Genomic DNA, 16,464 nt, shown 5'->3' with positions numbered 1-16,464 from the left:
TTACGAAGCAAACTAACTCAACCCCTTGCCCACAAAATGAGATTTGGAAATTATTAAACAGTCCATCATTGTGCTGTCTGAAGTCAAAGACTTCACAAGAACCATGAAATATTAATTACTAAAAAAAAGGTCATGAAGTTTATATAACCTCTTAAATTTCATGTTTGGTGAAATGTTCCTGAAAATCTCTCACATATCACCAAATCATAGAGATAGATTTTTGATAATCTACGAAAAATTTATAGACTATTATAAAAAAATATTCTCTTTCTCCTCTAACCTAAATATTTCTTAAGCAGTTTGCATATCTATCAGCTAACCCCATACATCAATTAGCTTTCTGTATCTAGAAATCACAATAAACTATCCATTTAGTTTACATTACATCGAAACGGGTGCTTCCTGTCCCAAAACATACCGGTAATACATTGTATTCAGCTGCTCCAAAAATATGAAGGTAAGAACAGTGTGAGGACCCAACCTGGCATAGTAGGGAGTGAAGCCTTTCCAAAGGGCAAATATACCTTCTTGCTTCATAACCTTTCCCAAAACATCTATGGTTCCCTTGTACTCAGGTATTCCATTGATCGTTTTCATGTTTTGGATCCTGAAAAAAGTATGTAGCTATAAATTAACGGTTGTTTATGTCTAGTTCAATCACATAGGTAATTACAAGTTATGAGGTATCAGAATATGAAAACAATCATAATCTATAATAATTAATTAATTGATCAAGTGATCAATTTAATGGATGATCACACTTCCATCATTTGAAGCAACAGTCATTCCCATAAAATATAAACTCATTACCTCAATAAATTCCTGAACTAATCATTATTCATTACTCTACAAGAATGTACCCATAAACAAAATTTTTCATATAGGCACAGAAGAAGGCTTAATATGTCTGGATATTTCGTGGGTTATACATGTTATGTTATTTATAAGCTGCCAGCAAATTATCAGAGATTTCAACTAAATTGAATTTAAATGGCATTAAAAAATGAAAAGTGATCCTTACCTAGTTTTTGCCATATCCAGTGGCATTGAAGCAGCAGTGGTAATAAGTCCAGAAATCATAGAAGCACAGAAATGTAATAATATTCCCTGAGTGAAGTATCCACTATCAATAAGCACTTCTTTAGCCTGAGAATAACTAGCCAACTGTGCAGTATTGACAGCCATTGCACGGCCCATTGTAGGAATCGCTCCCCTCCATAAGGTAAGTACACCTTCCTCCCTTGTTATCCTAACAAGTGCATCACCAATATGCTTATAATTTCTTCTATCCGCTAATGGCAACCTACCATCCAGAGTCATTCTAATTAGTGCTACCTCGGCAGGAGTACCTAAAATATACCTCAACTATACATGCAATGCAATATTGAAAAAACAAACTAGAAAATTATACATTGTAATTTTTTATGCATGTATGAACACCTCATTAACTCATCGTACCTACAAACGCTCCACAAATTCCAGCAAACATTCCAAGTCCTGCTTTCTTTAAAAATCCAGGAGTTTCTGTTCCTTTAGTAAAATATTCAAAGGTCATCGAGTAAACACCTAATCTTGTTGTAGTATAGGTAGCTTGCCGAAACAGACCAGCTGAGAGACCTGTGTATAAAGCTAAAATTCCTTCTTTTTTAACGATACTTCGTAAAGCGTGAAGTGAAGTAGGATACTCTTTTTGGCCACCAGTCATTCCACTCATTTGCATTCTACTTTTCACCAAGTCTAAGGGCTGCACGAAACATGTTGCTGCCATTCTATAATGGAACACGTTAATAGAAGCAATCGAAAGTGATATTAAAAAAATACAAACCCTGCTGTGCCTCCAAAAAGAAATTTTATATATTTCGGCATAACCTTTTTTTCCGCCTCGGACGACATAGCTGAACAAATTTGTTCTAATTCAACAACACAAAACTATTCGAATGTAAAGTGTATATGTATATTATATATTTCTAAAGTAGGATCAAAATTTTCCAATTCATTGTCACCACAAAGGTTACACAGAAGGTCATTTACGATAAGTTGAAAGAAAGTAAAATTTTTCCGATTGTCTATTTATGATGACAGCTACATTCAAATTTCGGGATGTCGAATGAGGTGAATAAATACAGAATGAAATAAAACTAATATAAATATATAATAAATAGTTTAAAGTTTATTGTTATTATCGCAAATAGAGGAAGGTTATTGTATTGCTGCTCTACCCTCCATCATTTCTGATTAACAAAAGGAACTACAGCAAAAAGAAAATATATCGTAGTAAATCCATTGAAAGATTAGCAGTTTTCCTTTTTCCTCAATGAGAAATCAAAACGATGGATAAACGGAAGAGCTATCTATCTAAAATAATTCATTCTTTTTCAATACTACTTGAAAATATGTGTACAGTTAGATATGATATATGTGTTTATTTTTCTAAAAACAAACATTAGAAACGCCAGAATTGCCGTTAGACATTCGAACAATAGTTTTTTACATTGCTTCTTGGAATTGAATTTTTGGTTCGGAGGTATTATCGCATTTCCCAGATTAGGTGATTTGAGTTTTATTAGAGAATAGTAGCAAAGTGCGCCTGAGACACACTAGATACTGAACATTATCGCATTCCTTTAATAACCCTCAAAAATAATTTGAGGTCTGAATTTGAATTTCCTCTTCAAACAATTTGCTATCCTTGTTTTGTTTTCTGTGAATTTCACGGTCACACACAAATGTCAGGCGAAAAAGGGTTATAAATAATTACAAAAATTGCGAATCGCAGTAAAAGTTTTCAAACAGTTTTAGCAAATAATAACAACAGTAAATTGCGTATATTTATTTGCCACTTTTTATTCACCAATCGCCATAAATGATACAATATAAATCAAAAAATAGTTTCATGCATTCCAAACCGAATAAATAAAATGGAAGGAGATTTAATTTACTACGAATTGAAACTGCAAAGTTTGTTGGAGAAATTTCTTGAAACTGGATATCATATCAAAAATGATGTCTATTTCAATAGGCTGTTATCTTTTCTTGGTGGTAAAGAGAATAGGGGTAAGTGATTCTTAATGTCTTCAGTGTAGTTTTCTCATCATCTTATTTTACAGAATTAGCAGACATTTTACTTAAGTTACCCTTAATGACAGAATGGATTGTGAGAGCAATTAAACTATGGGAGAACGCAGCTCAAGGTCCAGATCATTCTATATCTGCGTTCACTCTTCAACTTTTAGGGCTGGTATCAAAAAATGAGAATACTTTTATGGAGCTCTCAAAACATGATGTCTATAACAGAGTTATAAGCATATTGCAACTTAAGAATCCTGAATCATTGCCTTCTATAAAACTAGGCTTCATCAAAGTTATGACATCAATTATTTCTCATACTTCGGGTCTTGCATGGACAATTCAGACAACATATTGGCAAGACATTCTTGCCTTGAGCCTACAATGTCAAACAGTTTATATCAAGAAAGAAGGCCATTTATTCATTGCATCATTTTTGGATGCCCTACTGAAGCATGATCTATACATGTGCTCAAATATTTGGCAGACTCTTACCACACCCTTGTTGACAAAGCCTGATGATATCTTCATGATTCAAGAAAATCTCTTTGAAGTCTGTGATGAGAAAATTGAGAAGTTTGTTGGTCCAACAGTCAGTTTGATGAATGATATATTAGAATATTTCATTGAAAAAATATTGGAAAGAGATAGCCCCCACGTTAAGAATTTCAAGAAAATAATAAATATTCCTACGTTGGTTACTGCCATCACAAATTATTTACATATGGTTAGAAATCAAAAGACAACATATGAAATAGGGCGTGTGTGGATTTTACTATTATATTTCTCGTTAGTAGCAGAAGAGAAGGATGGTATTATAAAGCCAAATATCGATAAAGAATTCATAGAACCTATATATAGCCTCTTAAACATTGTGCTGGAAGGATCGAAATTTCTTTGTATCTCGAAATTTTTATTTGTTGTTTCAGTTTGGTGGTTTAAAATAAAGAGTAAAATCACAGTTAATTATGTGATAGAGTGTGATGAGCGTTATATATTTGAGAATCAATTTTTGATTCCTCAGTTAGCACACAACTACTTGTTCTGCAGAGCTGTTATATATAAGCATCATTTTGAACCTCCCACTGAAGCAAGGGATGATTTTGTGACAAACCTTTTCACACTGATGAGTAAAAACTCTATAAGGTGGTGTTATAAATGGAGAGATTCTCTGCCATCCGAGGAGGTTGCATACAACATTGGCCCAAAAGCTCTTTCTTTTGTACTCCAGTTGAAATCAGTATTGAATAGGGATAGTGCAGTGCTGGTGTTCCAATCACTTCTTTATGTGCTGGTCGATATAAATTCAATTCTGACTAAGAATATACACTTACTCCCAGTGTTCTCAAAATGTGAGGCTTACATTAAATCATTCCTGGAAACCCTGACGGAATTCATCGTCCATTTCAAGATATCATGGAGGGATAGCATTGAATCTTTATGCGTGTTTCAGGCAAGTGTGGAATTCTTGAAGATAGCAGAGTGGCCTTCAACACTGGTCATAGCAGATTTGAATTTGATTAAAGTGGGAATAAATCATTACTTGTCACCAAGCATGGCCCTTTTGATAGATCAACATCATAATTGTGCTATTTACATCTTATGTTCTATACTTAAGAATAAGTTGCATGATCCTGAATGGTCTGTGAGGGACACTGCTCTGGAGGTTGTGTCAGCTTTCGCTGAAGCTGCTAGAATTGGTAAGTTTGTTGAGCTTTGATTCTTTGCAACAAAATTGGCGGGAATTGTCACTTTGACCATATTGTATTCCTTATCTTTCAGAGTTTCAATCTTTCCAAAAACTTTTATTGAATTTTGAATTGTGCCCCCTGGTTTTAAATGTTGCCCTTCAGGATGGTGAAAGTTTTGTGAGAGCATCTGCTCTCAAATGTCTTTCACGGCTGGTCAAGATACATGCCTTCTGGAAAGATCATCTTGAAAGTCAAGACATCGTTGTAAGTATAAAAATATTTGTACATCTGCAATACTTGTGTACTTGATGTACCTGTTTGATGATGGCTTCTGTTTAATGTAGGTCTTATCAAATTATTGAAAATTTGCAATTCTTTATAGAAAAAAATCATGGTGGTGCTCAATTGTGAAACAGAGGGTATAGTACGAGCCCAAGCAGCTACTCTACTTACTACCATCTTCAATTATCATGATATCGAGACATCAGTTCAGAAAGAAATATTTACATGTATGTGTTCAGCCGCAATTGATGATCTACATTGGGAAGTTCGCTTGAACTGTTTATCCTTCTGGAACGATAGAGTTGAACAGGTTTTGAAGCATCAGGGTATGGTGGATGGCGAATTTCCAAAATGTACTTTCTCAAAAGAAACGAAAAAAATCGTTATACTAACAGATGTAGAAATAAAGAGGAGGATTATGCGAGCCTTGGATGAGCTGAGTGAAATGAACTGTTTGACAGTTTTGAAACAGGCTATTTCCGATGATTGCGATTTGCAAATTTCTAAAAAAGGATTAGAAGTATCCAAAGTACTAGTTGATCTCATTGAAAAATATAATATCGCCGAAAATATTATTTTGGATGAAAAGGGACCTCCCAGTAACGATTCCTGCTATTCGTCCATTGTTCCTTCTACACCGAGCCCATCGTGTCAAAATAGCGATGAGGTTATTGAAAAAATTCTCGAAGTTTCCGATAATTCCTTATTGAAAGATGTTTACTCTCCAGGAAATGATTATCCCATGAACATCAGACAGAATAAAATTGGAACTAGAAAAAATGTTACCAGTGCTGAATTCATTATCTCGACTAAGAAAAATTATAAATCCCTGGTTAGTGAAAGGGAGAAATGGATCAACTCATTGGATTCGTTGAGTTCATTACTCAACGATATGTTGTATAATTATGAATTAGTTGATACAAACTCTATGGACTGTTATTGATGTTCTCTTTTCCTAATTTGCTGAGGTATTTGTTTTAATCTCAGATATTCCATTTCTGATTTGATTACCTTTTTTTTAATGATTAGGTTTTGACAAAAGAAAATAGAAATTTCACATAGGAAAAGAAAGTGGAAAAAGGTTTTCCTCTTTATTTCTGCTTTTTTTAAGTTGAAACTCTAGCAGAATAGTGAAATTCTACTCTTAAGTTTCAATTCTATTTATGGTTTTAGGCAAGAATGTCCATATAAATAATTGTCGTAATATAGTTTCATGTTGAAATATATCTTTTACCTGTGTCTGTATCAACTTTTTTTTTCTGTTTTTTTTATCAAACTTTATTTTGCGTTTAACTACCTTGTTATCTACTTTTTGTTGGCTCTAGATTTTAGGTTAAATGTTGTCTCCTAATCTTTTTGACTTAATGGTTTGATTTTGAATTCATATCATAATTGATTGTAAAATTGAAACAATTCAATTCTCTGGCAAAGAGGATGATTTGAAGACAACTTCTTTCTATTGTGTTAAGCTCCACTGCTCTTGCAAGAATATTTTTTTATCGTTCCCCTCCAGATATGTTTTTTATTTACTTTGAATCACATTCCTACTGAAGGGGAGTTTTTTTGAATTTTACTTATAACCTGGCATTCGACGAAACAGGGTAATAATGTCGTTAATTTTTTTATTATATTGTCAACATAGTTTATTTAATGAATAATAGAATGTTACGATAAGTCTGTGATTATGATAAATTTTTTCAATTGAAAAAACCAGAAAGGCCTTATATTTTGTAAGAATTATACTTTTGTCCAATAAATGAGGTATTTCTATAAACCTGTTCGTATTCCATTTCCCCTATGTTACGCGAAGTAAATTTTGTTTGCCTCTATATGAAAAAAGCATACAAAAAATCTTACATCTTAGTTATCTAATGAAGCATTTTTCAATTTACCCTGTCATAAAAAAATCTAAACATGTAATTAAAAATAAAAGTGTCACTTATGAAAATAAGTTTATTTAATCTAGACTTCTTATCTAGTTTTGACAAAGCAGATATCAAAATTGAAAGTGCGGAATAATCTTCAACATGGGGCGACAGAAAAGATCTGGACCCACGCCGAAAAGGTGATTGAATTTAATTTCGGATGAGTGTTTACTTCCTGCCTCTTATTATCATTATTACTATAATTTAAAATTTAACAATATTGCAAAATATTACGATAGGATCAACTTCGTTACTACGCAGATAAAAAACGCAGTGTCACGAGAATTATTTTGGCAGGGAATCAATTACGGAGAAATGTTGGAAAATGGATGTTTGAAAATTTCTCTATTAAAGTCTATTTAGAAGTATATGACGTCCTAATGCCGCATTACTGCGACATACGATTTGTTAGATATCTCTTTCAACTTGCTAGCATCGTCCTTGCTTTTTAGTGAATGACGTCTGTTTTCCTTCCAGAAAATTCTGTCATTTTCCTCCTATCGCTTCTGTCAAATATATTTTACTAGAAAATTGGAGAGTAGACTTGTGATCGATCGCATTTACGTAATCCAGTGTATTAAAACTACGAAGCTCCACTTATTTATTGGGTATATTGCTAATAATCGAATAAATTAATAAAAATGCCTAGACGTGGACGATCAGCTCCAGCTCCAAGGTAATTTTCAAATATACTTTTATGAATGCCTGTGTCAATGTGGATAAATTCAGGGAAGGAAGATTTTTCAGGTTATGTTACATACTATTTTGTGAAATGATTTTATTTTACTTTGCAGGGCTGCCCCTTCTGCACCCATGAGATACCAACAGAGAGCCCCAGCAACAGTTCCACCTCAACCAACACAAGTAGCGCCACAGACAGCAGCTGCTGCTCCACAACAGCCTGGGCTCTTTGCCCAAATGGCAGCAACGGCTGGAGGAGTTGCTGTAGGATCAGCTATCGGTCATACTGTCGGGCATGCAGTCACTGGTAATGAACTGTTGTATATTTGTTTACTCGAGGAATATAAAACTGAACAAAATTACCATTTAAGAGTAGTTCCTAGATGCAGAAATTGAACAGTTCATATTTTCTGTTTTGTTTGATTAAGCTTATTTTCATTTTAAGGAATGTTCAGTGGCGGTGGATCTGAAACTGCACCAGCACCTGCTCCACAGCAAGCAGCTCCAATTCAACAAGGAAACACAAGTAATGTAAATGAGAATGGCCCTTGTGGATGGGAAATCAAACAGTTCTTAGAGTGTGCTTCAACCCAGTCCGATCTTACCTTATGCCAAGGATTCAATGAAGCGATGCAGCAGTGCAAACTTAGATTCAGTAAGTGATTTAATTCGATCAGTGTTGAAATATTAAGGTGTAAGACCAGACCATGTGATGTAATCGAATCTGGAGATATTTCATCTGAAGATTTTTTTTTCCAGATGTTGCATAGATTGATAGCAGAAGTTAATGAAATCTAGTGAATAATGGTACCTCAAATGTTCCAGTTTGAACAATAAACTCTCTAGTTATGCAATAATAATTTTGTTATTATTTTTTACCTTCCATATCTATTGTATTTTAAGCTTTCAATTTAGTAAATTTGTTTTTTTACTTCTTTCTTTTCATAGCCCCGTAATCTTTCACAATCCAAGTTTATGCTGGACGGTAACTCGTGTTTTTTGTCAGTTGACAAGTGCACCCAAAATCCAGAAAATGTTTGTGGTTGGTTAATGTTAAGTTCTTAGGAGCTCAAATAAGGAACTAGGACCTAGGAAAGGAACGTCTTCATTGGCAGATGACGTTCATGTGATGGTTGTCTGCCAATTAGATTGATTCCTTGCTTGGGTAATAGTTCTTAGGAGCTGTGCATGAACCTGCCTCAAGTTTATAAACTTGAGGGATCAGGATAGATGTTACCAGCCAGCACAATCCAGGCCAAATTTTTCCAATTCCTCAAATTTTTTTAGTTGTCCATGGCTGCTAAGGGAATTCAGAATAATTTTTTAGGTCTTAGGTTGGCAGGCTTTGGGAATTCCATTGCCCACTGAAAGAAATACTTCATTATCCCAAACCCAAGAGATACAGTCAAAAAGTGAGGTTAGTAATGACTAGTGTACAATTGTTACTTTCAAAATAATTGGACAAGTCGTTTTTTAAACTATAAAAAGTATAGTATTCAGTTAAATTATTCGAAGTAGGAGTTATAAATTAGTAGTCGCTGAATAAGAAGGTCGAAATTTTATTATTTTTTTTTTAGGATTTTGTATACATATAAAAAGAATAACTGTTATTCTTGATCAATTCAAGACATAATTAGAAGAAGATCTTCAACATAATATATGAAATAATATCTAAGCTGGATATACTATTCTAACTACTCAATTTTTAAAATAATATTAATCATTTATAAAACAATAACAAAAGGGAAATATTTCACTTCAACATAAAAATCGTCAAAAATGTGAATAAAAGATTTTGTCTAGGCAAAAAAATTCAAAAGCCTAGTTGGTGTTGAATAGGTCAAAAATGTTCAATAGTAATTTAGATCTTTCTGCAAGAGATGACCCATTTTGATTGTCGTATCCTTTCAAAGTGAAATCTGAAATATTTCCTACACTAAGGACACATAGGTATTTACTTTCCATCATCAGAATACTAATCTGCTGATACAACATACTAGAATATTGTGATTCAACATGTTGAAACATATCACAATAATGGAATTAAGAAAAACTTAAATTCACTTACATGTAAAGTAATGTATATGTCAAAATTACCCTGATCTCTTGTTTTAGAATGCACAATGGGCAATTGATGCATATACAGTCTAAAAAATGATTAAAAATCAGTCTCTATAATTCCTGAATTGATCTGCAAATTTAGAAGATATTCTTTTTGTGATCGACATGCTGGTGGTGAAGTCTTCTATCTCCTGATTGAATATGTCAATATTGAAGCCTGGATCAGTATCCCTGGTCGTCTTATTAGTTAAAGTAAGTCTTGCTATAGCAATTGCCTCTTCAATTTCATTAGTACTCGGTACATCAGTCGGTACATCAGGAACACTTACATCAAATCTATAACCAAAACTGTATGCTAATTCTGCTTGAATAATAGGATTTTCCAAATAGAACCAATCACTTTTTAGAAATCTCTCCATAACTGCTGTATGATAAACAACAATAACATTATCATACATTGTCCACAATTTCGTAATGGAACAGCATCCCTGCATTTTTTTGTACTGCCTAAATTTTTCCGCAATCAATACTTCTAAGATGTCAGTCCACATTATATTTCCTATTTCTCTCACATTGCCATTGCATCCTTTCCAAAGTTTCTGATATAATGTTTTGGCAATTTCGGAGCTCCTCGGACCAAAGTTACGATAGCAAAATTCAAAGATCAAATTCAACAAGTCCTGTTGGTTTCGAGGCGGCCAGTTCGAGAATTTAATCAATGGCATAAACTGGTCCATTATATAGAAGATATAATACTTGTATTGAAAATCGCTACTTAATTCAGGAAGATGTTTATAATCGCAAGGAATTTGAGGCATCTCTTCAAACTGTCTGAATTCTTCCGGAAATTTAATGTATTCGTAGCAAGTATCATCCAAGATAATTCTTGTCAATATTCTCAGGCCATCGTTGTATAAACTAATAACCGTGTTAGGATCCATCAAACACCTTCCATAGTCTGGATTCGTCCTGCCGTAGCATGAAGCCGTTTTCCATAACTCAGAGCATAAGAAATTTCTGAAAAGGACATTATCCAAAAAATCCACTTCAACTGGAGGGGGACTGTTCACACTATCAACAACAATATACAAAGCCTGCTCGAGCACATTGATCAAACCTTTTTCACGATATTCATGGATAACCTTATATGTAGAAATAATGCCTTGGTTAACTAGATAATCGAAATTGGAGAAATCCAAGGGTTCTTCTGGGGCTTCGTCTAAAATCAATACGATTGGAACACTGACATGAACTCCGGTTTTTTCAAACTTATCTAATATTCTTTTGTATAATCTATCGTTCAAGTTATTGTCTATGAATATCAGAGCATTTGCGTCGTGATTGGCGGTACCACCACCAACTTCTTTCACGAAACTGAATCTTACTGGAATATTTCTTCCGAATTTCTGTTTTATCAACGGGTTTCTATCATCTTCCCAATCAAAATAACTCTGCAAGGTCTCCTTGATGGTCATGAAATTTCCAGCCAATTCGTTATCATCGGCGATTGAAATTGTGCATTTCCAGTAGATTGGATCGCGGAGCCCTAGCCTTTTCACTTTGAAAGCACTCATTCGTTCGACCAGAATTTTTGCGTATTGCTCGAGATCGACACGTCTCTTTTCTTTTACAGGCGACCAAACCACATCCTTTATATTGTAATTATATCCTGATGCATTCGGTGGTCGCAATCCATAAGCAAATGCTCCTTCTGCCAGGTTTCTCCCAGTATATCCTGATGCATTCGGTGGTGACAATCCATAAGCAACTGCTCCTTCTGCCAGGTTTCTCCCATAGAAGAACATCGAAATTTCATCTGCAGTTTTCTCTTTCTTCTTTTTCTCTGCACTTTGTTTCCATTTATTGAAACTCCTTTGAATCCTTTCCAATAGGGCCTTCGTCCTTTCATCCTTTTTGGTTCTTTCCTCCCTCATCATTACTTCGCCTATAATCTTAGAAACTATAGTTTTTATCTCTGAATAATCCTCATTATCCTCCTTTCCTTCCAATTGTCCGTTCTGCTTTTGATCTTCCTCTTCATGATTGGTTTCATTGTTGGACACCCTTTCTTCTATTTTCGTTGGAGAATGTACTTGAACTTCAGAAGCAGGGGATACTGCTTCATTAACACTGGGGAACGTAAATGGTGTCGGGTGAAATATTTGATCGGTAACTTTAGGAATGTCGCTTCGAGTTTGAGATTTGGGAAAGTTGATGGGCGAGTTTGAAAACGAGAATGATTTCTCTTCACTTTTTCTCCTTTCAATGATAGCTGACCTTTCTTCTGAGCTCAACAGCCAAGAAGCACTTTTTGACTGAAAGATTATTGCTTCAGATATTCCACCACGTTGAATAACTGATTTAACAGTTTTTCTCGTCTGTTCCATCATGTCATCTTCGTTATTTGACTCTTCATGGAAACTCTTATTGGGAGGTGCTTGAACTTCGGAAACATCAGTGGTTGCCTCCGGTACATGGAATATACTTTTGTTCGAAGAAATATGAATCTCCTTGTTGACCTTCGATACTTCGTTCTCCTGAGGTTCCTTGGATTCTGCAGTATTCTGAATTTCTTGGTCGATTTCCGGTGCGACTTCTTGAACATCCTCTGTTGTTTCATCAACATCTTCTTTTGCTGGTTTCACGAATTCTTCTTTAGGGAAAAGCTCTCCTCTCAAAAGACCTTCCTCATCGAAGCTGGTCTGAGGTTCCAAAGGACTGAAGTCCGGAAGATTTCCACCGTAAACAATCATACCAAGCGACAAACATTCTCTCTTCCTTTCAACCAAGTTTATAGAACGGTCTAGGGCAGTACTGTTGAGATCCTGAACGAACGACGCAGATTTGTCCAATATAACGCACGTCTTCGAGTCATTCATTTGTAACCCACAGTTTTGCAAGAATTCGATCGAATGGTTAACGCTTTCGAATCCGAAATTTTCAGTCAGTGCGGCTAAAGGAAATACAGCTTTTGTGACGCGGGGCGTGTAACATTTTAGAATCATGTCTATACCGTGGTAGCGTACTTGCATGAAGTACCTCATCAAAATGCAGGCGTTTAAGTAGGATGTCTCCCTAACTAATTTGAAAAATCTCACGAAATTATCTGCATTTAGGGCCAAATATATTTTAATTGCATCCTTCACTTCTTTTGATTCTTGTATCTCCAAAGGAAGCCTTTGAACCTATAACAAAATCATGTGTTATTATTTTGACATTAAACCAATATTTCACGCCTTCTGCCAATCTTACAGCATGAAGATTCCGAATTTGAATGTACCAAAGAAGCAACTTACCTCCCACATGAAATTTGCATCGTTCAAATTGAGCAGAATGATGTACCCTCTGAATTCTGCCTCGTTGGGGCATTTCTCTCCCTTCAGTCTTAAATCATTGTACATGTACTTCAAGGTCTGCAGACACTTGGTCAGATTTTCAGTATTGATTTTCTGATCGAAAACAGAAGGGTCTTCTGCGACCAATCGCGCGGAGCAATGAATGTGGAATCTTGCACATTGCTCAAGGAGTTTAACCGAACCTTGACAGCATAACTCTTGTTGAGTTATGTCTTTGCGAATGCTGCGTGTGCGATCCCAAAGGAAATGATACCATTCTCCGATGTTGACCTGTAGAAAAAATAAGAGTTGTTTATTGAGGTGGCATCGTTAATTGCTCTGTGTAGAGATCAACTGTTGTGCAAGTGACCAATTTTGATGTTTTTTTTATATAGATGTAAATTTTCATGACAAATCAAATCATATTATTCTCAATCCTAAGAAATATTTAGTTTAGGAGTTAAAAAAATTTATGTACATTGCATTATCTATCTGAACCTCTGATGTTCTCAATCGGATATTTGGTTTACATTTATCATTTTCAGATCATATTTTCATAGAAGATGTATAAATTTCATATAATTTTATTCATCTTTGCTAATATTCATTGTTTCATTTTTGCAATGATTAATAAATAAAACTAAAAAAAAGCAAACACTTACATGTGGCATTTCTCCTAGAGGCATGATTTTGTGTATCAAATAAGACATAGTTCCTTGCAGAACCTCAACAGGCCTAAGTTCATGTGGTAAAGGAGATTCTTGATCAGCAGAACTCCTAGAATACTGCTTCACTGCAAGATGGGGATCCATTTCTTTATTAGAATTTTGTTCATAATAGGATATCTGAAAAAGAGGAACATTGAAAAATAATCCATTCATCATAATAGTTGCATGCAAAAAATAATAAAAATTCATCTGATTTGATACACTTAAAGAAAGACTAGCAGGTAATAAATGAATATAAATAATCTTACTTGATGTTGTATTACTCTCAAGAGTCTCTCTTTTTCTGGACACATGTCTGGACAAGTGCCTTTTGTAGAGCTCTTGTTTGCACCATTTTCCTTTTCCATCATACGCAAAATTTTATCTCTAGCATCCAACACTTTGTATTTTTCTTCTGTAGACATTGCAGGCTGATTGATAATTTCAAGAAGCTCCTTGTATTCGTTACTGTTAGAAAATATAACAGGCTTATTTTTCTTAGGTGTACTTTTCTCTTTATCTACAGGCACACGTCGTTTCAATGACTTCTTGGTCTCTTCATCAGTCCTAACTGTAAATTTATATTTAAAAATATAAAACTACAGATGGGAATTCAGTAACTCAACCTTCTTGTTTGTTCTTATTGATGAGTGCCAATGAAGGTCCACCACCCATAGCATCCAATTCAACCATTACTTCTTCCGGTAGGTTCAAAGATTTCTTCAATTTATTTTTCCTTTGTGGCTTCTCAACACCATCAGATGAATCTTTCAAAATTGTGAATGTTTTATTATCAAAAACATTGCCATGCTTGAGAACTTTCTCAACTGCATCTCTGCCACTATATTCAACAGTTATCACTTTAGAAACAGATCTAAAAATAATCCTCTTCACGTTTCCAAATTGTCGAAAATGATTTTTAGCAGCTTCTCTCTTTAAAAGCCCCTCTGGAACTTGTTTACAACTGCAATACCAGTATAATAAAATGGAGAATACAAAAAATTATTCACACTCTCACATTATTTTATACATTACTTCTGGGAATATTCTCAAGTTCTTGAAGAACTTATTCCTAAAATATCACAACACAAGAACCACAACTCTACCAGTGAAAGGTAGTCAACACAACACATTTAAAACAAACATGAAAATTGGCGCTATTAGGTATCTTCCGTCAACTGCCATTTTGGAGTGGTCATAGAATCGAAAGTTTTTTTAATTGCTTTTGTTCGCATTAGTGAACTAGAATTGAATTAACTGATCAATTATGATTTTTATATTGATTCATTTTGTTTTTATTCTGTCCATTCAATAAGGTTGTTTAAATTTTTTGTCAATTACTGGACTGGCATGGAAACTTCAAATTACAGTGACCGCGCTTCTGAAGTTAGAGTCACAGAGTTATTAGGTGCATAGATAACATTAGGTGCTTGGTGGTTTTCACCGGTTTTCAGTTTTCACAAATATCAAAGATTATTAAGATTAATTTTCTGGTCGATTATTTCGAATTTCGATTGACTGAGTTTGTGATATTGTGCCCGTAATATAATGGGTCCTAAAAAAAGAAGCTTTAGCCAGCCAGCAACTCCTAGCCGCCAGAAAAAAAACAGATACTCAAATACACAACCAAATATTGATGAAAGTTTCAGAGGAATAGCTAATATAACTAATGATGAACTTAATGAACTAGCTAATGAATGTGTTCGCTTTATTATTTATAGAGGTGGTCAACAACTTCCTTTTCGTAAAGCTGAGTTACAGAAACACATCAAAGGAGCAACAGGTAGAATATTCGATAAAGTTTTGGACATTGCATCAAATATCTTGGATAAGGTAATGAGAAAATAAATTTATTAATTTCTCTTAATCAATTTCTTCTTGGTTCAGGTATATGGTTTTAAAATGATATTGTGTGATGGGGGTAGCAAGTTTTATATTTTAAGTAATAATCTTCCTTATATAGAGGAAGATCTTGACAACGAACAAATGTCTGAGTTACCAACAGACCGAAAGAAAATTTTATTGATGCTTGTATTGATTCACATTTTTATGTCTACAAGTAGTGTAACACAGGGTTAGTTGAAACATTTACACTATACTTCTTATAGAAAAAATAACCAGTAAAAACTTGGCTTTTCCTTTTTATTCTAAATTTGTTTAATTCATTCCAGCTTCTTTATATTCGTTTTTACAATCATTATATATTGATCCTGAAAGAAGGCATGAAATTTTTGGGGATGTTAAGGAATATATAAACACAACACTTGTAAAACAGCATTATTTGAATGTTGATAAAGATGCAGTGTCTCAAGAAATATCCTACCAATGGGGAGACAGAGCTGAAAAGGAAATTTCCAAAATGGATCTTCTTCAACTAGTTTGCAAGGTGGGAACATTATGAAAAAACTGAAGTCGCTTGAATTATTCATTTTCATTTTATTTACCAGATATTCAAAGCTCATAATCCAAAATCTTGGGTGACCCAATACAAGGAAGCTAGTGAACAACCAGTAGAAAACCATAGAAATAAAGATAAGGAAGCTGAAGGAATAAACGATGCAACCTAATTATTATAATAGTATTTCAATTTAATTCCCACTCTCGTGCGAATAAATACTCATTCTGTATAGTCATTTTTATGTTAATTGATTGCTGATTCATTTTTTTGTGTTATATTAATAAATTTTTTCTATGAATTTTAAATTTATTCTCTGGT

General features: G+C 34.2%; 5 protein-coding genes across 6 annotated transcripts; 3 read left to right on the top strand and 2 right to left on the bottom strand.

The window, feature by feature from the left end:
* Window positions 1-95: 95 nt before the first annotated feature.
* Window positions 96-2,095, bottom strand: LOC123316243 (mitochondrial 2-oxoglutarate/malate carrier protein-like). The gene is made up of 4 exons (XM_044902206.1): window positions 1,826-2,095; window positions 1,459-1,769; window positions 1,022-1,349; window positions 96-607 (listed from the first exon to the last, which is right to left on the bottom strand). The coding sequence occupies exons 1-4, from the start codon at window positions 1,891-1,893 to the stop codon at window positions 382-384; spliced, it is 933 nt and encodes a 310-aa protein (XP_044758141.1). The 5' UTR covers window positions 1,894-2,095; the 3' UTR covers window positions 96-381.
* Window positions 2,096-2,264: 169 nt separating this feature from the next.
* LOC123316242 lies at window positions 2,265-6,813 on the top strand. Its single transcript, XM_044902205.1, has 4 exons — window positions 2,265-3,054; window positions 3,108-4,766; window positions 4,849-5,021; window positions 5,140-6,813. The coding sequence occupies exons 1-4, from the start codon at window positions 2,919-2,921 to the stop codon at window positions 5,980-5,982; spliced, it is 2,811 nt and encodes a 936-aa protein (XP_044758140.1). The 5' UTR covers window positions 2,265-2,918; the 3' UTR covers window positions 5,983-6,813.
* Window positions 6,814-6,952: 139 nt separating this feature from the next.
* LOC123316244 (coiled-coil-helix-coiled-coil-helix domain-containing protein 2) lies at window positions 6,953-8,574 on the top strand. 2 transcript variants are annotated; one of them, XM_044902207.1, is made up of 4 exons: window positions 6,953-7,104; window positions 7,759-7,952; window positions 8,091-8,300; window positions 8,405-8,574. In XM_044902207.1, exons 1-4 carry the CDS (start codon window positions 7,067-7,069, stop codon window positions 8,413-8,415), a joined length of 453 nt encoding a protein of 150 aa, XP_044758142.1. In that variant the 5' UTR covers window positions 6,953-7,066; the 3' UTR covers window positions 8,416-8,574. The 2 variants fall into 2 exon arrangements, with proteins under 2 accessions (XP_044758142.1, XP_044758143.1); XM_044902208.1 differs by lacking the exon at window positions 6,953-7,104 and adding an exon at window positions 7,375-7,640.
* Window positions 8,575-9,188: 614 nt separating this feature from the next.
* LOC123316693 lies at window positions 9,189-14,926 on the bottom strand. The gene is made up of 6 exons (XM_044902884.1): window positions 14,767-14,926; window positions 14,375-14,712; window positions 14,018-14,319; window positions 13,704-13,886; window positions 13,003-13,332; window positions 9,189-12,891 (listed from the first exon to the last, which is right to left on the bottom strand). Exons 1-6 carry the CDS (start codon window positions 14,778-14,780, stop codon window positions 9,811-9,813), a joined length of 4,248 nt encoding a protein of 1,415 aa, XP_044758819.1. The 5' UTR covers window positions 14,781-14,926; the 3' UTR covers window positions 9,189-9,810.
* A 284-nt stretch (window positions 14,927-15,210) lies between these two features.
* On the top strand, window positions 15,211-16,455 carry LOC123317409 (non-structural maintenance of chromosomes element 3 homolog). The gene is made up of 4 exons (XM_044903927.1): window positions 15,211-15,581; window positions 15,636-15,822; window positions 15,920-16,134; window positions 16,196-16,455. The coding sequence occupies exons 1-4, from the start codon at window positions 15,297-15,299 to the stop codon at window positions 16,313-16,315; spliced, it is 807 nt and encodes a 268-aa protein (XP_044759862.1). The 5' UTR covers window positions 15,211-15,296; the 3' UTR covers window positions 16,316-16,455.
* The last annotated feature ends 9 nt before the right edge of the window (window positions 16,456-16,464 follow it).

Source organism: Coccinella septempunctata, chromosome 7 (assembly GCF_907165205.1).
Source record: "Coccinella septempunctata chromosome 7, icCocSept1.1, whole genome shotgun sequence".
Lineage (NCBI taxonomy): Eukaryota > Metazoa > Arthropoda > Insecta > Coleoptera > Coccinellidae > Coccinella > Coccinella septempunctata.
The sequence above is the reverse complement of the archived record's forward strand: the minus strand, read 5'-3'. Positions and strand labels throughout refer to the sequence as shown.